Source organism: Chiloscyllium punctatum, chromosome 15 (genome assembly GCF_047496795.1).
Source record: "Chiloscyllium punctatum isolate Juve2018m chromosome 15, sChiPun1.3, whole genome shotgun sequence".
Classification (NCBI taxonomy): Eukaryota; Metazoa; Chordata; class Chondrichthyes; order Orectolobiformes; family Hemiscylliidae; genus Chiloscyllium; species Chiloscyllium punctatum.
This window is the reverse complement of record NC_092753.1, coordinates 61,731,633-61,755,230: the sequence shown is the minus strand read 5'-3', so window position 1 is coordinate 61,755,230 and position 23,598 is coordinate 61,731,633. Positions and strand designations below refer to the sequence as shown.

The window sequence follows — 23,598 nt, the reverse complement described above, 5'->3', positions numbered from 1 at the left end:
TACTAAGTTGTGACTATACTGGACAATAGCTTGCAGCACGTCTCGCATACCGCATCTTATCTGATCACTGAGCCACAAGAAAACAAGAGCTGGAAGTTCTTTATAGAAAAACTACAGCATTGTCATATACTATGTTATCGGAGTCAATGAGTTAAGCATTGGCTCTTAATGGACAGTTTATGTGTCACTCATGGATTTTCAACATCACGTTCCTTTCTCATGATTTCTGCTGAGAAAAACAAAAAGATTGGTGGTACGGAAACACCATCACCTTCCAACCATATAACACCCTGATTTGCAAACATATTATTTGTCCCTCAATATTGAGGTCAGTAGTTTGAAATTTCCCATCTCAACACTAGTGTAGGATAAGCACTAGTATAGGGACTGCAACAAACCAGGAAATACAACTACAATGGGCAATTAATATGTCCATGTCAATATTTCAAGCTCCAAAGAACAAAATACTTCTTTAAAAAAACTGAAGAAATACAGGGAATCCTGCAATGTAAAGTCACGCCGTGTTTTCAAGTGAAGGATGGTTTAACGTTTCAGACAGCATCTTTTCTCAGAACTCACATTAGCTAAAGATGTCCCTTTCAAAAAGGGTCTATGGGACTGAAGAGGGAAAAAAAAAAGATAAAAACTGAGTTTATCCAAATTTTGCGAAGAAATAGATGATGGGTTTAATTGCCTATTGTCAGTCATACAACATAGAAACAGACCCGAGATTATGCCGATCATGTTCAAAACTAAACTAGTCTCATTTTCCTGCGCTGACCCATAACCCTTCAAACTAGTTATTCATGTATTTAGCCAGATTTTTAAAACAATGTTGTAACTGTACCTGCATCCGTCACCTCCCCTGAACCTGCAGGGAAATATTTAACACACAAACTAAAGTAGCGAAAGCTATGAAAAGTTGCTTTTTAAACTGTTGGGACCATCACTACTTTTCTTCATTTTTCTCAGTTTTGGTTTGGAATTGCAGCTGAGGTTAAGCATTGAACTCTAACTTAAGAGATAAGGCTTTGAGCTTTTTGTTAAAAAAGGAAAGGATAAACTGATTATTTGGCTTTGGAAACTGGTCTGGAAAGCTAATTGCAAAGTTGATTATTCTAACAACACTGTAGACATTTCTGCCCTGAAATATTATGCTCAAAAGCTGGCAACTGCTTGGATGTTAAAGGGACAATGGGGGATGGGTGGGGGCAGTGTCAACCAGTCAAATCGAGAATATTAAAAAAACAAACCAAAGACTGAACTGGTGTTGACTATTTTCTGAGTAAGGTTGCAATATGGCTATAAAAGGCTGCTGGGAAAAGTTTTGGTTGCTCTCTAGTTCACATCCAATTTTCAACTTATTGAGAAAAGAATCCTAGTTTATAAGAAATAATTGAATATTTCTCAGAATCTGCTGGAAGCTATTTGCATTGATTGATGTTTTCAAAATTCAAGCAAAATATAATCCTATGCGCCCGTCAATGAGGGAATTTATTAAAGACTTAGTACTCATTGATGAAACTACTTCAGTTAGTGAGTTACAACTCTTAATTTATCGCTTAACCGTGTGCCTGAGTGAGAGAATGGGGCTCTTATTAGAAATGATTGGGTTTAAATTTGACATTGAATAGATTCATAGAGTCAGAGGTCTACAACACAGAAACAGGTCTTTTGATCCAACTTGCCCATACTTCCCCAGTTTTCACAATTTAAACTAATCCCATTTGCGTGCATTGGTTCCATATCCCTCCGTACCTATCCTACCTATGTACTGTCTACTTTTTAACAGAACCATCGTATTTGTTTCCACCACCACCTCTGGGAGCCCATTCCAGACAAGCACAACCCTCCGAAAAAAACTACTACTTGGGACCGTTTTGTATCTCTCTCCTCTCACCTAAACCTAAGCCCGCTAGTTTTAGACTCCACTACCATGCTGAAAAGCTGTTGGCTATTTACTCTATCTATGCCTCTTATGATTTTATAGAACTCTATGGTCACCCCCTCAGTCTCCTACACTCTAGTGAAAAAAATCCCAGCATATCCAATCCCTCCTTATAACTCAAACGTTCCAGTCCAGATAGTATCCTACAAGTCTTTTCTGCACTCTAATTTAAAATTACTCTTTCTACAATCGAGCAACCAGAACTGCACACTACTCCAAATGTAGCCTCACCAACACCTTGTACAGTTGCAATGAGCCATCCCATCTCCCTATACTCAATGCTCTGATTGATGAAAGCTAGCATCCCAAAAGCCTTCTTCACTGACTTGTCTATACATGGCTCGATTTTTGAAGGAGCTATAAATCTGTACCCAGACATGTCTTTCTTCTATATCACTCCCCAGAGTCCACCATCGAACGTGCAAGTCCTGCCCTGGTTTGTATTACTAGAATACAACACCTTACATTTATCTAAATTAAACTCCATCTGCCATTCCTCAGCCCACTGGCCCAGTTGATCAAGATCTCACTTCATTCCCAGATAACCTTCTTCACTGTCCACTATACCACCAATCTTGGTGTCATCTGCAAAATTACTAAACATACAACTTATGTTCACCTCACAATCATTTATGTAAATGAAAAATAACAGTGGACCCAGCACCAATCACTGTGGCACACCACTGGTCACAGGCCTCCAGTTTGAAAAACAACCCTTTATCTCCTACCGTCAACCAATTTTGTATCCAATTGGCTAGCTCTCCCTAGATCCTGAGAGATTTAACCTTGCTCAACAACTGATCATGCCGTACCTTGTCAAAAGGTCTCACAAAAGTTAAATAAATAGATATTAATTCGATAACCTTGTTTAGCTTTGCTCTAAAATTACAGTATTGATAAAGTGGTTAACTTCTGCTTAAACTATAAACCTGGCGTCTGATATCTAATATGCATAAAGCCTGGTTAGGAACAACTGGGCAATTGAGGGTTATTGAATACTTTAATTTCATTGTGCTGCAATATGCAGAGAGTTAGTGAGTCTGATTTGGACTGTCTTGCTGCCCCTGTGTGTACAAAAGCAAGAATACTATATCTTTAGCTTTTTGTAAAGGCACAATACCCAACTGGAAGTTCAAAGGAGGCAACGGCCTAGTGGTATAATCACCTGACTGTTAATCCACAGGAGAAAGTGAGGACTGCAGATGCTGAAGACCAGAGTTGAAAAATGTGGTGCTGGAAAAACTCAGCAGGCCAGGCAGCATCCGAGGAGCAGGAGGACCGACGTTTCGGGCATGAGCCCGAAACTTTCCTGAAGAAGGGCTTATGCTACCACATTTTTCAACACTGTTAATCCACAGACCCATGTAATGTTCTGGGGGCCCAGGATCAAATCCCGCCACAGTAGTGGGTGGAATTTTAATTCAATAAAAATCTGGAATTAAGGGTCTATCAATGACCAGGAATCAACTGTCAGGAACAATCTGTGGTTCTTTAGGGAAGGAAACTGCCATCTTTACCTGGTCTGGCCTATATGTGACTTCAGACTCTCAGCCCTCTGGGCAATTAGGGATAGACAATAAAAAGGACCTGGTCAGTGATGCCCTCATCCCATGAACAAAACACATCAAGAAAGACTCTAAACTCTTCTATTCACCTGCTTATTTGCTATCTGAATCCAGACTAAGTGTACAGCAAGTTTACTACTCTGGGCAAATCAAAACTGAACAAAAACTTATTCCCAATTTTTAAAAATACTATGAAAAACACTTCTAAACAAGTCACTTAACAACAAAGCAGTTCTTTTTTTGATCTCTGATAGAATTGGGGCAGTGAAGCCAAGTGTCTATTCACACCGGAAACACTACCAAGATCAAATCACTGAGGCCAGAATTGAACCTTCTGTCACACATAGGTCAGTTTCATATTAGACTGCATATTTCTTTCTTTACTAAATGACTGATGATGTAAAACACACTTCAATGTTTGAAGAAAAGGAGGTCCCCCAGTTTCCTGGCAAATGTTCAACACTCAAACATCACCACAAAATGGTCAATTACCACTTTTTGAGAAGTCTGTATGTGCACAAATTAGTTAAAGAGCATGCCTATAAAACAGACTCTGCGAAGCACTGACAATTGACTAAATGTTATTCTTCCTGCTTGTAAAGGAGAATGGTTCTATAAAAGAGACTACACCCAAAAACTAAGGCACTAGCTGTGAAGCACTCAAGATGTCTCAAATGCATGCTAAGTAAAAAGGTTTCTTATTCTAATTTAACAATTCCTTTATGATTAAGGCATTATTTTTATGCCAAGTATGCCAATCCATTCTTTTACTTGACAGCACACCTCAAGCAAAAGGCCTGGTATTGCTGCAAAAACCATGGCATATGTGCAATCACATTCTTGTTCCTCCCAAGAGCATTTAGAAACTTGTCTCTCCTCAAGGATGCTCAGTTAAATTAGATTGCATTAAGTAGGACTTTAAAACAAATCTGATCTGCAGGTGACACTTCTTCTACTTTCTCTGAACAAAACCTTAAATATGAGCAAAGACCTGAATATCTATCTTGATTGATGAACTCCACAAAGCATCTGATTACCTCAAATCACCACAGGTGAAAGATCACAGGCACAGCATTGCTGAAGTTTCTTTGACAAGGCACCAAAACATCCCAAAAAGCCTTCCTCAAATGACTGTCCAAAAATCCTTAATTTTATTTAGCATGCAAAGTGGTTAGGAACCATGAAACTACACAATCTGGTGCTGAGTGGAAATACAGAGGTTGACCACTGATGCAATCCAACTACCCTTTCATAGTAGACTACTTCATTTACTATCAGTTATGCAGAGATTGTCCAGCAAATTTGCTAGTGCTTTCATGAAATCTGTTCACATGAAAACAGACAATAAAATTTTGGTCAAGATCCAATCAGAAAATGCAAATCATTATGAATTTCAGGAATGTAGTTAATCACCCACATCACTCAATGGTGAGTCAACTTGTCAAACAACAAACACCCTTTTCTCAGGCAACATAAATCCCTCCCTTTGAAACGTAACATGCTTGCAACTGCCCTGATGAGTGAAAGACAAACGGCTTGATGAGTTCCGCTTTACAGCAATATTCAAATTTTAAAACTACTGGATTTGATTTTTCTCATTCATACTATTGATCAATAAAACTATAATTGCAAAAGATTAAAATTCTACATTTCCTTCATTATGCAATAAAATAGCTATGTAATTGGCCTTTTTAAGTGAGATGTTAAACTATAAGCCTGGGGGGGTGGGGGGAAGAAGAAAGGAGTGTGGGGGGGGGGGGGGGGGGGAAGAAGAAGAGGGGGGAAGAAGAAGAAAGGAGTGGGGGGGGGAGGGGAAGAAGAAGAAGAAGAAAGGAGTGGGGGGGGAGGGGAAGAAGAAGAAGAAGAAAGGAGTGGGGGGGGAAGAAGAAGAAGAAGAAGAAAGGAGTGGGGGGGAGAAGAAGAAGAAAGGAGTGGGGGGGGGAGAAGAAGAAGAAGAAAGGAGTGGGGGGGGGAGAAGAAGAAGAAGAAAGGAGTGGGGGGGGGGAGAAGAAGAAGAAGAAAGGAGTGGGGGGGGAGAAGAAGAAGAAGAAGAAAGGAGTGGGGGGGGAGAAGAAGAAGAAGAAAGGAGTGGGGGGGAGAAGAAGAAGAAGAAAGGAGTGGGGGGGAGAAGAAGAAGAAGAAAGGAGTGGGGGGGGAGAAGAAGAAGAAGAAAGGAGTGGGGGGGAGAAGAAGAAGAAGAAAGGAGTGGGGGGGGGGGAGAAGAAGAAGAAAGGAGTGGGGGGGGGAGAAGAAGAAGAAGAAAGGAGTGGGGGGGAGAAGAAGAAAGGAGTGGGGGGGGAGAAGAAGAAAGGAGTGGGGGGGGGGAGGAGAAGAAAGGAGTGGGGGGAGGAGAAGAAGAAGAAGAAGAAAGGAGTGGGGGGGAGAAGAAGCAGAAGAAAGGAGTGGAGGGGGAGAAGAAGAAAGGAGTGGGGGGGGAAGAAGAAGAAGAAAGGAGTGGGGGGGGAAGAAGAAGAAGAAAGGAGTGGGGGGGGAAGAAGAAGAAGAAAGGAGTGGGGGGGGAAGAAGAAGAAGAAAGGAGTGGGGGGGGAAGAAGAAGAAGAAAGGAGTGGGGGGGGGGGAAGAAGAAGAAGAAAGGAGTGGGGGGGGAAGAAGAAGAAGAAAGGAGTGGGGGGGGGAAGAAGAAGAAGAAAGGAGGGGGGGGGAAAGAAGAAGAAGAAAGGAGTGGGGGGGGAAAGAAGAAGAAGAAAGGAGTGGGGGGGGAAAGAAGAAGAAGAAGAAGAAGAAAGGAGTGGGGGGGGAAGAAGAAAGAAAGGAGGGACACAGAATGAGAGACAGTGAGCTGTGGAGGAGGATGCAGGGATGCTTTCATGTAATTTGGACGAGATGAGCAGTGGGTAAATGCATAGCAGATTAAATCTAAAGTGGGTCAATACAAGGTTATCTGCTTTGGTAGCAAAAGCAGAAAGGCAGATTATTAACTGAATGGTGATAGATTGGGAATTGGGACATGCTATGAGACCAGAGTGTCCTTATACACCAGTCACTGAAAGCAAGCTTGCAGGTGCAGCAGGCAGTATAAGCAGCAAATGGTATACTGGCCTTTGTAGCAAGAAAATTCATGTATTGGAGCAGGGACATTGTGCTGCAATTGTACAGGTCCCTGGCAAGACTTCACATGGGAGTCTTATGTGCAATTTTAGTCTCCCTATCAGAGGAAGGAGCTTTTGGTCCTGGAGGGACTGAAACATTACTTTAGTAGACTGGTTCCCTTGGATAGCAGGACCAACACAAAGAAACACCCTATCTTTTAGGGCTGTATTCACCAGCAATCAAAAGAACAAGCGGAGATCTTGCAAAAGCTATAAAATTCTAACAGGACTACATGATAAATGCAAGAAGGATGTTTCTGATGACTGGGGTGTCTAGAACCAGGGGTCACAGTTGGGGCAGCACAGTGGCTCAGTGGTTAGCACTGCAGCCTCAGCACCAGGGACCCAGTTTCGATTCCAACCTTGGGCGACTGTATGATATGTTTGCACATTCCCCCTGTGGGTTTCCTCCCACAGTCCAAAGATATGGTCAGGTGGATTGGCCATGCTAAATTGCCCATAGTGTTAGGTGCATTAGCCAGAGGGAAATGGGTCTGGGGGAGTTACTCTTCAGAGGGTCAGTGTGGGCTTGTTGGGCCAAAGGGCCTGCTTCCACACTGTAGAGAATCTAATCTTATCAAAGTTAAGGGTAGGCCATATAAGGCTGAGATGAGGAGAAATCTCTTCACTCAGTGTTGAGCTTGTGGAATTCTCCATTACAGAGAGCAGTTGAGGCTAAAACACTGAATGTTTTCATAAGGAGTTAACTGTAGTCCTCAGGGCTGAAAGGACCAAAGTGTACAGGGAGAAAGCATATCAATTTGAATGATCAGCCATGATCACACTGAATGATGGAACAGGCTCAAAAGGGCTGAATGGGGGAAAGAGAGGATGGCAGATGCTGGAGAAGAAGGGCTCTTGTCTGAAACATTGACTCTCTTGCTCCTCGGGTGCTGCCTGACCTGCTGTGCTTTTCCAGCACTCTACTCTCGACTCAAAGGGCCGAATATCCTAGTCCTGCTCTTATTTTCTATGTTTCTGCATTCTCTTTAAAAGACCCATGGGGTCATAATGATGAAACTCAATTTAAAACTGAATTAATCATATTAAACCAACTGTTTATCCTTTCTTTTACATAAGATTGTCATCAAGATTGCTATTTTTCATCAAAAACTCCATTGCGTCTGTTAATAAATTCACAGGCTTTGATTGATAACTTCTTGGGCATGTAGTACTGGTCACACCTCCAAGTAGCTTGAGTATCTTCAGCAATGACAACTAACTTAAAAATGAGCATGAAAATTAAGTAATACAAATTTTCCAAGAAAACGCACATCCTTACTAGTCCAAGTAATTTATACTTTTACTATTAAAATTAGAACATACTAGTTATTGGAAGATGTAGCCTAATTTTCCTAAAACTTTTTATAAAACATACTCTGATTAGAACAAAAACAGTGCATCTACAGTATAGAATATTTGACCCAATGAGGTCAAATTCTGACCCTGGATAAAAAAAAACTTTGATTATATCAACTTCATATTCAGTTACTTGTCATCACTAAGACAACAGATACACTAAAATCTTTTTGACCTCCAGTTTGCCATCTGAAACCCAACATTATTTACCTGAAATTAAATCAATGTGATGTTGAACAACTTGGAAACTATCCCAAACTATTATACCCCTTGTAAATGGAATCTAATAGTTATGTAGTGTGAACACTTTAAAAAAAAAGCTTAGCACTAAATATACCTAGATGATCATTCATCTTCAGAGTTGTACATAATAGAATAGACTATAATATCAGTCCCTAATCATAGGTCAACTTCAATGCAATTTTAGAAGTATTACACTGTATTTTTAGATACCATATTATATTCAGAAATGGGAAACGTTATAGCCAATGCTTTAAATTAAATTCAGAACAAAAACACAAGTGGAAATGCATTTAAGGCGAATTTACCATTTAGGGGAATGAACGCGAAAAAAAAATCAATAAAACAAATATGCCAAGATAAAAAAAATTATATCTCCCTTAGAATATTTCCGAATATCTAAATTAAGGACCATTCTTGCTGGCTATTTAATGAGTTTAAATTGATGACAATCCGGTGGCTCCCACCCACTTTAGGCCCATGCCGGAATTTTAACACCTCACATCACTCAGTAACACAGCAGTGTTTCCTTTGAATATAGCTCAACTTCCAGTGCTTACAATCCAATCTGCCCCATGGCGTTTTTAAGCAGCTTTGACTTACCAACTATCTCGCCTGTATATCTACTATCCAGAGCCGTGCTCACTCACTTCCACCTCCCGGTGCTTTCAGAAGCCGACAGCCACTCGGCCGCGCACGCGCATATTCACGACACTTACCAGTTGCGCATGTGCACTCTCGTAACAGAGTGCACACTCGCGACACCACCCTGTCGTGCTGATGACACCCCGTCCCAGCAACGCACGCGTACTACGCATGCTCCCCACTGGCCTCGCGCGGTCACGGGGTTCCAACCCTCCTCCACTGCGCACGCTCAGTACTGTGGCGTGCCCACAGAAGAGCAGTTGTTATCTGCCGGCGCTTTACATGCCTGTTGTTTCGAGTGTCTCAGGAGCACAATGAATGAATGAACGCGGCACTGAATAAGATGGGGAACACCACCAAATGTTGGCAATATTGTATTGCGTGGCTCGCTGCTGTTTGGGGGAAACGGGTGGGGAAATCTGACAGAGGAGATGCCGGCTGACGCTGTCAATTGTCGTGACGGTCTATATTTGCCTCCTTTACAAGTGGTTTTCTGATGATTTGACTCTATTTCTAGACTTTTGATGTTCTTCTTTCAGATTTTCAAACTTAACAATTTCTCTTCTGTTATGGGGCTGGAAATGATGTAATGGAAAGATTGTAAGTCTGAAAAAGACATTTTCCACTCTTCGAGATAAAATTGAGAACTGCGGATGCTGAATGTCAGAAACTGTTGGTGGAACTCTCCGGGTCTGGCAATATCTATGGGGAGAAAGCAGAGTTAACATTTCGAATCTAGTGACTCTTCATCAGAACTGACAGCAGCAAAGAAAACGTGATATTTATGCTGAAGATCAGATTCGAGGATTGGGGGTAGTGTTGTGTGGAAAGGTAGAGATGGAGCCCCGAGTGAGGGTGATACGAAAGGGGACCGCAGACGAGGAGATTACTGTTAGTCGGCCAGGACCGAAGAGAAGCTGAGTAAGTGGTAATGAGAGTGGAGAGTAGCTGTGCTGAAATTAAACTATTTAATGCGATAAGAAGTCTGAGAATGGGTTGGCTGTGCTAAAAGCAACAAAATTCCACATGGTAGCCTGGTTTAACAAGGTTAGATCACATGGAATCCAGGGGGAGAATTGGATACAAAATTGGCTTAAAGGTGGGAGACAATTGGGTGGTGGTGGTGGTGGTGGTGGTGGTGGAGGGTTGTTCTTTGGACTGGGGGGTCTGTGACCACTGGTGTGGCACAAGGATCAGTGATGGGTCTACTGCTCGTCGTCATTTATATAAGTGAATCTAGGAGCTGTGGTTAGTAAATTTACAGATTATTCAAAAATTGGTGGTGTAGTGGAGAACGAAAGCTATCTCAGAGTGCAGTGGGACCTTGATCAGATGGGTCAATGAGTCGAGAAGTGGCACATGGAGGTTAATTTTGATAAATGTGACATGTTGTATTTTCAAAAGGTAAACCAGGGCAGAATTTCGACAGCCATAGAAATTTTGCCAAACAAAGAGACCAAAAGGCGCAAGTGCATACTTCCTTAAGTGGAATCACAGGTAGACAGGTGGTGAACTCTTGCCTTCATTGGTCAGTGCATTGAGTATAGGAGTTGGGATGTTATGTTGTAGCTGTACAGGATATTGGTTAGGCCACGTTTAGAATATATTGTTCAGTTATGGTCTCCCTTCTATAGGAAAGATATTGTTAAACTTCAAAGGGTTCAGAAAGATTTACAATGATGTTGCTGTGATTGGAGGGTTTGAGCTAAAAGGGAGAGGCTGAATAGACTGGGGTTTTTCTTTACTGTGGAGCATCTAAGAATAAGGGCTCAGCTTCTAGAGGTTTATAAAATAATGAGTGCCGTAGATATGGTGAATAGCCGAACTATTTTTCCAAGAATAGGGGAGTCCCAAACTAGACGGCAGAGCATCAAGGTGAGAGGGGAAACATTTAGAAGAGACCTGAGGGGCAACTTTTTCATGCAGAGGCTAGTGCATGCATGGATAGAGCTGTCAGAGCAAGTGATGGAGGCAGGTACCTGAATGGGTATATGAATAGGAAGGGTTTGGAGGGATATACTGGCAAATGGGACTACAGCAGTTTAGGATATCTGGTGGGCATGGATGAGTTGGACCAAAGTGTCTGTTTCCATGCTGTATAACTCGGTCATGAAAGGATTGGGTGTGGGGGTGGGTAAAAACACGGAAGGATTGAATTAGGCTTCTGAGTCCTAAATGCTACAGGGTCCCTAAGTGGAAAATGAGATACTCTGAGCTTGTGCCGAGGCTCACTGGAAGTGGGGCTACTACAGAAATGTTGGCATAGGAACGTGGTGATTTCTTGAGGTGACAGATAACTGGAAACTCTGTCATTTTTATGGACAGAACATTGAGTGATCATTTTGCAGAACACCAGTCTGTGTTTTGTCTCCCCAATATATTGCAGACCACATTGGGAACAGGTGGAATGAAATGCAGGTAAATTGCTGCTTCAGCTGGAAGGTAGTTTGGGACCTGTGATAGTGAGGAAGGAGGAGGTAAATGAGCAGGTTTTACAGCTTCTATGATTGAATGAGAAGGTGCCATAGGGGAGTGGGAATGGCGGAGGAGAGGCCCAACCTGCCCTGCAGAATGCTGACAAAGGAGGGGAGGGGAATAAATGCCTGGTCTTGGTCGAGGTAATGAAAATGGTGCCTTTGTATGCAGAGGCATATAGAGTGGTAAGTGAGGACCTTGGGATTTATCATTGTTTTGGAAAGGAAGAGAATGGGTGAAGGCAGAAGTGAGAGAGATGGGTTAAACAGGGCTACAGAACCTGTCAACCATAGTAACAAGAAACCCTCAGTTGAGGAAAAAGATGGACATTTCTGAAGCCCTTGTGGAAGGTGGCTTTATCAAAACACATTTGATGAAGACAGAGAAACTGAAAATGGGATGGAGTCTTTAGAGGAAAACAGGGTATGAATGTGAATGGTCCAGGTTAACTGTGGGAGTCCGTGGGTTTCGAATCGATACAGGTGGCTAGCCTATACCCAGAAATGGGGTCCTCAGCAAATTTAATCCTTCTGCACCCCACTGCATGAATTTTAGGCAGACATGACATTGTACTCTTCCAATGCCAAACATACAAAAGAGAGGGAAGAGTGAACATTTTCCAGCGGTACAATGAGGTTGGAGAAATAATAATGGGGAACAAAGAAATGGCAGAGGAACTAGTTAGGAACATGGGACTGGGATATCACAGCAATTACAGAAACAGCTCAGGGACAGGCAGGACTGCCAACTTAATGTTCCAGGATAGAAATGTTTTAGGAAGGATAGAAAGGGGAACAAGAGAGGAGGGGGAAGAGGTGTTTTTGATAAGGGATAAGCATTATAGCTGTACTCGGAGGATATTCCTCAGAATACATCCAGGGAAGTTATTGGTGTGGAACTGAGAAATAAGAAAGGGATGATCACCTTATTGGAATTGTATTATAGACCCCTAATAGTCAGCAGGAAATTGAGAATACTGGAGTGGTTATGGCATGAGATTTTAACTTTCCAAAACAGACTGGGACTGCCATAGTGTTAAGGGTTTAGATGGAGAGGAATTTGTTAAGTGTGTACAAGAAAAGTTTTTGAATCAGTATGTGGATGTACCTACTAGAGAAGGTACAAAGCTTGATCTACTCTTGGGAAATAAGGCAGGGCAGGTGACTGAGGTCAGTGGGGGAGCAGTTTGTGGCCAGCGACCATAATTCTATTAGTTTTAAAATAGCGATAGAACAGGATAGGCCGGATCTAAAAGTTGAAGTCCTAAATTCAAGGATGGCTAATTTTGACGGTATTAGGCAAGAACTTTCGAAAGCTGATTGGGGACAGATATTTGTTGGTAAAGGGCAGCTGGAAAATGGGAAGGCTTCAGAAATGAGATAACGAGAATCCAGAGATGGTATATTCCTGTTAGGGTGAAAGGAAAGGCAGGTAGATATAAGAAATGCTGGATGACTACAGAAATTAAGGTTTTGGTTAAGAAAGAGAAGGGAGCATATGTCAGTATAGACAGGAAAGATCGAGTGAATCCTGAGAGTATAAAGGAAGTAGGAGTATACTGAAGAGGGAAATCAGGAAGGGGAAAAAAGGGGACATGAGATAGCTTTGGCAACTAGGGTTAATTATAATCCAAACGTTTTTTTATAAATACGTTAAGGACAAAAGGGTAACTAAGAAGAGAAAGATCAGTAAGGCAGCCTGTGTGTAGAGATGGGGGAGATACTAAACAAGTGTTTTGCATCAGTGTTTACTGTGGAGAAAGACATAGAAGATATAGAAAGTGGGGAAATAGATGGTGACATCTTGAAAAGTGTCCATATTACAGAGGTGGTAGTGCTGGATTTCTTGAAATGCATAAAAAGTTTGGATGTAGATTTGCTCGCTGAGCTTGAAGGTTCATTTCCAGATGTTTCGTCACTCTACTAGGTAACATCTTCAGTGGGTATCAGGCGAAGCACTGCTGAAAATTCCTGCTTTTTATTTATATGTTTGGGTTTCTTTGGATTGGTGATGTCATTTCCTGGGGTGATGTTATTTCCTGTGGTGAAGTCACTTTCTGTTCCTTTTCTCAGGGGGTGGCAGATGGGGTCTAACTTGGAGTTTCAACCGGAACTCTATCAACAAACAGAGTTAGACTCCATCTACCACCCCCTGAGAAAAGGAACAGGAAGTGACTTCACCACAGAAAATGACATCACCAACCCAAAGAAACCCAAACATATAAATAGAAAGCAGGAATGTTCAGCAGTGCTTCATGCCTGAAACCCACTGAAGAGGTTACCTAGTAGGGTAACTAAACATCTGGAAGTGAACCTTCAAACTCCACCATCTGTCATACCAGCATTCAAACCCAGGTCCCTAGAACATTACCTGGGTCTCTGGCTTAACAGAATAGTGATAATACCACTAGGTTGTTGCCTCTCCTATTGGACTTCCAAAAGGCCTTTGAGAAGATGTTGGAAAGAAGGCTGTAAAGGCCTTTTTCTGGATGGCAGCCAGTGACTAAGGAGTTCCACAGGCTTTGGTACTGCAACTATTCATGTTACAAATTAACAATCTGGATGAAGTACCCAAGGGTATTGTGGCTAAATTTGCAGTTACCACAGAGGTAGGTGGAGGTAGAAGTTGTGTTGAAGAAGTGGGGACGCTTCAGGAGGATGTGCTGGCATTAGAAAGGTCCAGGGTTTGCAAGAACGATCCAGGGGATGAAGAGCTTGTCATATGAAGAACAGTTGAGGACTCTAGGTCAGTATTGAATGAAGTTTAGCAAGATTGGGGGAATCTCATTCTGAATTCTGAGAGGCCTCAGAGTGAAGGACAGCCATTTAGAACGGAGATAAGGAAATTTGTCCTTATGTCAGTGAAGAGAGTAGTTAAGCTGTAGGCTGTGGAGGCTAAGTGTTTATAAAACAGTTTGATTAGTAAGGGGATCGAAGGTTACATGGAGAAGCCAGGAGGAGGAGGTTGAGAAACATATCAGCCATGATAGAATAGTGGAACACACTCAATGTGCCAAAAGGCCTAATTCCGTTTGACTATTAGACCATAAAATACACAAAGGATCACAAGCCATCATTTCCATCACCTATGCCTGCATCCAAGTAATTTATAAAAATGACAAAACAGTGGTCCCAAAACAAATTCTTGTGGCACACCACTAGTAACTGGACTCCAAGCTGAATATTTTCCATCAACCACCACTCGTTGCCTTCTTACAGAAAGATAGTTTCTTATCCAAACTGCTAAATCACCCTCAATCCCCTGCCTTCATATTTTCTCCAAAAGCCTACCATGTGGAACCTTATCAAAAGGCTTTACTGAAGTCCATGTACACCATGTCAACTGCCCTACCCTCATCCACATGCTTGGTCAACACCCCCAAAAAACTGAGGTGTGAGACATGACCTGCCCTTGACAAAACCATGTTGACCATCTCCAATAAAATTGTTGCTTTCGAGGCGATTATAAATCCTCTCATAATCCTTCCAAAACTTTTCCTATGACAGTCCAGTGAGCCTTGCGCTATAATTACCTGGTCATCTCTACTGCCCTTTAACATGGGCACACTTGCAATCCTCCAGTCTTCTGGTACTAAACAGAGAGCAACGATGACTCAAAAGATCAAGGCCAAAGGCCCTGCCATCTCCTCAGCTTTCCAGAGAATCCTCTGATAAATCCTATCTGGCCCAGGGCACTTATCTACTTTCACACCTTCTAGAATTGATAACACCACCTCCTTACTAACCTCAATCCTTTCTAGTTTAATATCCCATTCTTCTCCTCTACAATATTCTCCTTTTCCGGAGGTGAAAACAGATGAAAAATATTCATTTTGTACCTCTCCAATCTCCACCAGGTCCACACACAACTTCCCACTTCTGTCTTTGACTGGCCCTATTCCTACCCTCGTCATCCTTTTATTCCTCACATGCCTATGGAAAGCTTTAGGGTTCTCCTTTATTCAACGTGCTAAAGACTGCTCATGTCCCTTCCTTGCTCCTCTTAACTCTTTAAATCCTTCAGAGCTAATCTAACTTTCTTATTGCCTCATCTGAACCATCTCGTCTCAACATCAAGCAAGTCTCCCTCTTCCGCTTAACAAGAAATACAATTTCTTCGGTGAACCACGGTTCCCTTACCTTATTACTTCCACCCTGCCTGACAGGGACATACATGTCAAGGGCACGCAATATCTGTTCCTGAAACCAGCTCAACATTTCAACTGTCCTCATCTCCTGCATTTTGCTGCCCCATTCTATGCCTCCTAAGTCTTGCCAAATCACATTATAATTGCCCTTGCCCCATCAATAACTCTTGCCCTGTGGCACATACCTATCCCCTTCCATCGCTAAACTAATCGTAACCGAATTGTGATCACTCTCAGAAGATGCTCAACTACCACTAAATCAAACACCTGACTTGGTTCATTACCAAGTCCCAGATCCAGTGTAGCCTCCCCGCTTGTTGGCCCTTTGATATCCATAGATTAATTATGGAGTAACTATCAAACAGGCCCTGTATTTGCATTCATCCCCAAACTTAACTCCCTCAGACAGCCCCATGGCACTGATCTGACCACTGTTAAAACACCCACTTTGATCACTGGTGCCATTCTTCCCCGACACTAACCTGGTCAGTTGTGACACATGTGGAGGGTCAGAACCAGCCTCATGGTAACCACCCTGTTGCTCAATCTGATCACCATCACCTCTCCCCCCTGCTAGATTAGGCTTGACCCAACCCCCAGACTTCTGGGCCCAACCATCATTCCTTTCCCTCAGCTCAACCTGACCCACACTCTCCCTCCACCCATCATCTACCCTCTGCTGGACCAGATTTCTCCTGCACACTTTGGCTACACTAAACACTGCAATATTTACCTGCCCTCCTTGCCATCTGCCACCCTATAAATCCACCCACCGATCTGACACTATTCCAGCATCTGAATGCACTTACCTTATGTACTTGCCTTTGACAGCCACTGTTAAAGTGGCTGTCAGAACTTTCAAATTTGAGAATACAGCAATTGAGTGCTGTGAAAAAGGGTCTTGGTTTGTCTTCCTTTGTTCTGCACCATGAAAGAACGGTCAGTCTGGAAGTGCGGCACAGCACTTCTGAGGGAGACCCAAGCAGACTCTCTTCTCCAATGCGGATCTCCTTTCTTTTGTTAAAAAAGGGGCCAGAATGACAGTCTGCACGAGTTTGCCACTTCTTGGAAAATTTGGCCCATTGTTTGGTGGCAATTATTACTCATCACACAGTTGGAAAAAAATTTGCACCTGAATACTTCAAATTTAATGTGTTTTAGGGGTGATCAGTGAGCAATCCCTTGCATGGATTTCAATATTTTTGGTGGGGGTGGGGTCAGTTAGCTTAGTTGACTGGATGGATGATTTGTGATGCAAAAATGATTAGGTTAATTTCCTGCACCAGCTGAGGTTACCATGCAGGACTCCCCTTCTCAACCTCTCCCCTCATTGGAGGTGTGGTGACCCTCAGGTTAAGATGAGATGAGATTACTCAGTGTGGAAACAGGCCCTTCGGTCAAACAAGTTCACACCGACCCGCCGAAGCGCAACCCACCCATACCCCTACATTTACCCCTTCACCTAACACTATGGGCAATTTAGCATGGCTAATTTACCTGTCCTGCACATCTTTGGACTGTGGGAGGAAACTGGAGTACGCGGATGAAACCCACGTAGACACAGGGAGAATGTGCAAACTCCACACAGTCAGTCACTTGAGGTGGGAATTGAACCCGGGTCTCTGGTGCTGTGAGGCAGCAGTGCTAACCACTGTGCCACCCACCCATTATCTCTCTCCAATGAGAGAATCTGCGGTCCGCCGGGACTATGGCAGCTTTACCTTTAGCCAGTGGTGTATCATAGCTCGTCGCCAGCAATTACTGGATTTCCACACTTAACAGTGCATGCTGTGCATATGGGAAATTGGATTGCAACATCTAATGCAATAATTATAATTTGTATAGTCATGATTTCAAATTCGTGTTGACCAGGAAGAGAAAAAGATTTTTAAAGAAACAAGCCTACCGTTCCAGAGGTAGGTTAGATCTCATGGAATACAGGGAGAACTAGCCATTTGGATACAGAACTGGCTCAAAAGGTAGAAGACAAATGGTCGTGGTGGAGGGTTGATTTTTAGACTGGAGGCCTGTGACCAGTGGAGTGCCACAAGGATCGGTGCTGGGCCCTCTACTTTTTGTCATTTACATAAATGATTTGAATGTGAGCATAAGAGGTACAGTTAGTAAGTTTGCAGATGACACCAAAATTGGAGGTGTCGTGGACAGTGAAGAGGGTTACCTCAGATTACAACAGGATCTTGATCAGATGGGCCAATGGGCTGAGAAGTGGCAGATGGAGCTTAATTCAGATAAATGCGAGGTGCTGCATTTTGGGAAAGCAAATCTTAGTAGGACTTCTACACTTAATGGTAAGGTCCTAGGGAGTGTTGCTGAACAAAGAGACCTTGGAGTGCAGGTTCATAGCTCCTTGAAAGTGGAGTTGCAGGTAGATAGGGTAGTGAAGACAACTTTTGGTATGCTTTCATTTATTGGTTAGAGTATTGAGTACAGGAGTTGGGAGGTCATGTAGCGGCTGTACAGGACATTGGTTAGGTCAATCTCCTGCTTTTGTCCCCCAATACTCTTGCACATTAGTTTTATTGAAATTATCAATGTTGCCTTGAATACCTCAATCAAAGCTGCCTCCACCCACTTCCAGGTGGTGCATTCCATACAACAATGACATGCCGAGTGAAAAAGATTTTCCACAATTCACCCTTGCAAAAAAGAACAAAGGAGTGTAGATTTAAAGTAATCTGCAGAAGATGCAAGTGGAAACAGTTTCTCCCTAATACTCTGTCCATAATTTGAAAACTCTATCAGATCTCCACCACTTAGCTTTTTATCTTTCCAAAGAGAACTGTTCAACCTTGGATCCATTCTTCCGAATCACTTCTTTCCTTTATTTTACATAACATTGCGGAAATGGTCTTTTCATTTTGAAACAGATTGTAATTTGCAATGCACAAAATAGTCTTCGTGGAAGAAACAGCTTCTTTACCAGGTCACTACCATAATCACCAAACCACATCATTGTAACATCAAAGCATATGAACAAGTACTCTGTATTATAGACTTCAATATATTTTGTGTTAAAGCCATGTCTGTAATAAACAGGGCATATAGCATCTCTCTCTCTCTGGTAATCAGTTACTCACCTTCAGTTACCAAATCAAGAATGGTGGTTTCTGACAAATTTAAAATAATGCAAGCATGTTGTCCACACTGATATTGAAACACAAAGTTCAGCAAAGTAAATCCAAAGAATAACAGATTTAAAAGCAAATTAGGATTTTTTTTATTGAAGTTTTCCTTTGAAGAGGTGAGATCATGTAAACAATGTCATAATTGAAGAATGGGCTTTATTCACAGACAGCATCTTGTAAACCCCATTTATTAAAAGAAGTTCACACATTTGAACAATTATCAATAAATGTGACCACTTAGTAGGAACACATCAGTTCCATTCATCTAATTGTTTAGACATAAATAGCCTAAAAACCTCTTCATTCAAGGTGACAACAGAAAGCAAAGAAAACTAAACCTCTCATATCATCCTTTATTCCTCTGATCAATACTACACGTGTTGATTATTGCGATTATAAATGGCACTTGTCATATGGAGCAAAGCGCACACTTAGCTTGTGAAGTTGCTAAGTAGATGAAAAATACAACTTGCTTATGCAAAGAACAATAGCTCTTCAAAATATCCAAGTATACAAAATATAAAATATCTTAAATATTTAAACACTGCATGAAAAATAGAAACCGTATCAAAATAATTTCTTTAAATCCTTTCCCCTTTCCCTCTTTGCTGTAGACTAGTGAGATTTAAGTCCAATGGTACCCAGAGGATAAGCATATGCTTTACCCAGCACAATCCGGTCCCTTAGAAGTTTAAATAAGACATAGTAGTTACAAAACAGTACCAGAGCCAAGGAAAGTATATGGTTCCATTTTTCTGACCGAAGCAGAGAATACAGTTGATACAGCACTACACTGCCTTCTATTAGGATGAGGAGATTCAGTATCCGTAATGGCTTATGGAACAAAAACTGCAAAAGATTATATGGAAAATAATTAATTCAACCAGCTGCATTACATTGATTTAATACAGGCATCAGAATAAGATGTAATGAAGAATCAGAAAAATCTAAAGATAACTAATGCTTATGTCAATTTGTAAGCATGCAATAACACAATTCACTTAACCAAAATGCAACTAATTTGAGGGATGTGGGTGTCAGTTGCAAGGCAAGCATTTATTGCCCAAACTTAAATTACTGTTAACTGATCTATTTGGCAGGCCATTTTAGAGAAATGGGTCTGGTGTGGGTCTGGGTCTGGACCTGGACATGGACCTGGACAGACTAGAATCAGGCAATTATAAAAAAGAGATTGGTTAGACTGGGATTATTTTTCTTGGAGAAGAGCAGACTGGGCAGGGGGGGGACATGTTTGAGATGTATGACATTAGGAGGATAGATAGGGTAGACAGGAAGGAATTTAACCCCTTTGTGGAGAGATCAATGACCAGAAGACATAGATTTAAGGTAAGGGGTAGTAGGTTTAGAGAGGACGACAGGAAAAACTTTTTCTGTCTCAAGGATGTTGGGATTGTGGAACTGTATGTAAGGATGGTAGAGGCAGAAATCCTCGTTGCTATTAAATAGTAGTTAGATATACACTTGCAATGCCAACAAGAGTGTGGGCCAATTGCTGGAAAATGGGACTAAAATAGGTTGGTGGTTCATAGTTATGGTGGTTTTTGACTGGCACAGATTCAATGGATTGAAAAGGCATTTCTCTCATGCTATAGACCTCTAAGACTTTGACTATAATGATTTCCTTTCCTAAAAGCACATTAGTGAACCTAGATACAACAGTCCAATAATTCGGTTTTATTCCAGACTTAGTTAACTGGATTTAAATTCCAAAGCTGCTATGCTGGGATTTGAACTAATCTTTGTGGATCTTTAGTGGAGACTTCTGAATTAGTTCATTAACATGCACCATAACTATACTCTGACAATGGGGGTTCATTTGAAATAAAAAACAAGATGTAAACATTTAGTCACTTGCAGCACAGGTTACCATTTACGCAGCTCTCGTAGCCACAAAAGGGGTGGCAGTGGTGTACCTTCATGAAACACCACTTTCCTGGTGGTGAAAATTGAACAATGACAAGGGACAAGTTAGGTGCGATGGAACATTCTCTGCTTCCCTCAATAAATATAGCTCCAAATCAAGACACCAGAACAACCAAGCAGCAAGTCACAGAGTCTTCTTTGGCAACACCTCCCAAACCAATGATATTTACCACTTTGATCAAGGACAGCAAATGCATGGGAACATTATAAGGATGCACAGCATCTTGAAAAGAAATCACCATCCCTTCTCCCATCACAATTTCAAAGCCCTAGAACACATTGCCTGACAGCACTATGAAAAGTTGCTTTATTACAATGACTGCAGGACCTTTAAAGTTTGCATCACCACCATCTTCACAATGGCAATGAAGATTGGCTTCGCCTTTGATACCCATAATCAATGAACAATTTAAAACAAATTACTTTTGCAATATTCATCTTAGCAATGAAGTAATTGATTTATTCAACAAAATAGTATTTAAATGAAGTATTCCAGTAAGAGCCAATATTAAGCTTCATTTACACAAGTTTACAGTGAATGACAGTAAGGAAATGAAGATGTTCCTCAGTTTGTCGTAAAATGTAATATTGTAATAGAAAATAGTTCTTTCACTCTGAAAAAGGGGAACAAAAAAAGGGGGGGGTGAATTAAGATCTTCATGAACGGATTTCAAAAGTACTTAAATTGCAAATTAATGTATGTGTTCTGCGAACATTTGTTCTCACTTCAGGGTAGAACATTTTGATTCTTAAAAATACCTATTCCTCAACCTTTAAAGAAAAGAGAAGGATTTCAAAGCAGCAAGAACTACTTACATAAAATCTGGCATGTGATACATCAGAAGGCACTGCTACATTATAAGGTCCTATAGCTTTATAAAGGCATCGATTGTGTCGTACCAACACACCTTGTGGCCAAATTGTGGTTTCAGACCATCTGGAGAATAAAATTAAAAACATTTAACATCACAATGTAACATATTGCCCTGGGAGTTTCCACTTGGAAGTGATCAATGATCTGGGTGCACATTGTGTTGGGTTTGGCAAATGCTTTTTCCTTTTAATTTTCCGTACTCTTCGGTGCATTTTGGCAACTGTAAAACCTAAGAACCAGCACAATTGAGTAGCATTTTGAACTTTTAAAAACAGGCTTTACAAAGTATTCCTTCACATTCTTGAAAGATCATAATTTACTGCAGTTTGATGACCGCAGCTGAGAATTGGTTCATCACAAAAGATTTTATCAGTTTTCTAATATTAAATTCTAAATATTAGAACTGTACAGAGCTGTTTATTAATTAGGAGCATAGATTTAACCGTTTTAGTAAAAACAAGTCAAAAACTTTGAAAATAGGTGTTCTTGCATCTAAAAAAGACATTGTAAAATCTTTAAAAGCCTCTCACAGCCTCCACAAATCGAAACTCACTGTAGCATTTAATTGGAACTGGTAAATGGCCAGTTGTCTGCAGGACAAAATTCTAGTGTAAAGTATTATGAAAATTTGATCTGTACTGAGCAAAGTTGCACTTGGAATTCAGCTACATTTTGTATTGGTTTGGCCAATTTCAGGCGAATTGCACTGTTACCCACCCAGCCTTCCAACTTCCCACAGACTACTTATTTTCCTTCCACAACATCCCATCCACTTATTTTCTGATTCTAATTGAAAAGCCATTAATTTATACCACTTATTAGAAAAGTTAACTTTCTTTCTTCATGATGTTATCAAACCTGAGTGTTTCCTGAAATTTCAGGTTCTCTTTCAGATTTCCAGCTAATTATTCCCAAAGTCCTTTAGATAAATAGAAATTAGAAATATTATTTAGCTGACCAAACTAGTTAAGATTAAAAAGCAACCTTACTCTGTTACCTGCCAAATATAAAATAAAATTAAATCTGACTCCGGAAATATCCACTACACTCTGGAGAATCAATTAGTAAGTTAGTCAAGGTTAGTAGGTAATCAAAACATTGTTATGATTAACATATAAGACACAGTAGGAAGCATGCAGCTTCCTGCTCAAATTGAAGTACATTGGATGCTGCCATACATTTTACATTTTAACATAAAGGCTAATGTAAACAGATAGGTTAGTATATCCATCATGAACATATCTTTGACTATGACTGTATATGTGTTCCTTAAATATAAATGTTTACATAGTTGTCAGATGGTCCTGCTCAAACTCACTTGAAAAGGCTCGACTTGCCAAGTTTATTTTAAAGTAGCCAGACATTGGCTTTACTATTTAGTTTTTAGATCCTAGTCTATAATGAAGGCATTTTCTGACCAGTTCATGTTTTCATTTAGTAAATGATACTTTAGATAGTTAAGTGAAACTAAATGAAAATAACTTACATGTGCTGTGGCGTGTTACTGTATGAACCATGTTCCATTTTCTGCCATTTCCCCAGATGAGCAGCTGATTTATGGAGTAGATCACAATATCTGGGTGGCAACAGCTGGCTCATCAGCATTACAAAGGCATTAACCCAAACCATTATGAGATGCTCACAAGACCACCGCATGTCATAGTACTGTGTACTCTGTAGGGGAGAGGTTTGAAATATTAGTTATTCAAAAATAACTCTGAAAGGAAGGAAGGAAATAAAAGCATGAGCAAGCCATTTGACCCCATGAGACTGCTCCATCATTTAACTAGATTGCAGCTGATATTCTCCATCAACACATTTTCCTGTACTATTTCCATTTTTTAAAAAAAATTAGCTATCACCAATTCCTGTCTTGAATATACTCTATAGGGGAGGTTCTGTAACCCTCTGGGTTGGAGAATTTTGAAGAATTCTGTGAATTAAGAAACTTCTGCTCCCGTCAACGCTAAATGACCTGAACCTTACTTGAAGGCGGTGTTCCCCAGTTCTTGACTCCTGCAACTACCTTATCACGCCCTTTAAGAGTCTTGTAGGTTTCAATTAGATCACCTCTCATTCTAAGTACACAGGCCTTGCCTGAATCTTCCATAGTTGTACTCTCTCGTTGACAAGTATATCATTCCG

At 41.1% G+C, this 23,598-nt stretch overlaps 2 protein-coding genes across 5 annotated transcripts in view; both read right to left on the bottom strand.

The window, feature by feature from the left end:
- The window catches only part of LOC140486308 (importin subunit alpha-5), a 65,961-nt gene extending 57,028 nt beyond the window's left edge, over positions 1–8,933 (bottom strand). The window contains exon 1 of the mRNA XM_072585277.1: positions 8,826–8,933. The gene's annotated coding sequence lies outside the window, so the exon portion shown is untranslated. The remainder of the gene's footprint in view (positions 1–8,825) is intronic.
- A 9,770-nt stretch (positions 8,934–18,703) lies between these two features.
- The window catches only part of tmem39a (transmembrane protein 39A), a 70,721-nt gene continuing 65,826 nt past the window's right edge, over positions 18,704–23,598 (bottom strand). For all 4 annotated transcript variants that reach the window (XM_072585274.1, XM_072585273.1, XM_072585275.1 and 1 more), the window contains 3 exons: positions 22,940–23,127; positions 21,396–21,516; positions 18,704–19,484 (listed from right to left, as the gene is read on the bottom strand). In XM_072585274.1, coding sequence (XP_072441375.1) covers positions 19,251–19,484; positions 21,396–21,516; positions 22,940–23,127 — 543 coding nt within the window. In that variant the 3' untranslated portion in view covers positions 18,704–19,250. The remainder of the gene's footprint in view (positions 19,485–21,395; positions 21,517–22,939; positions 23,128–23,598) is intronic.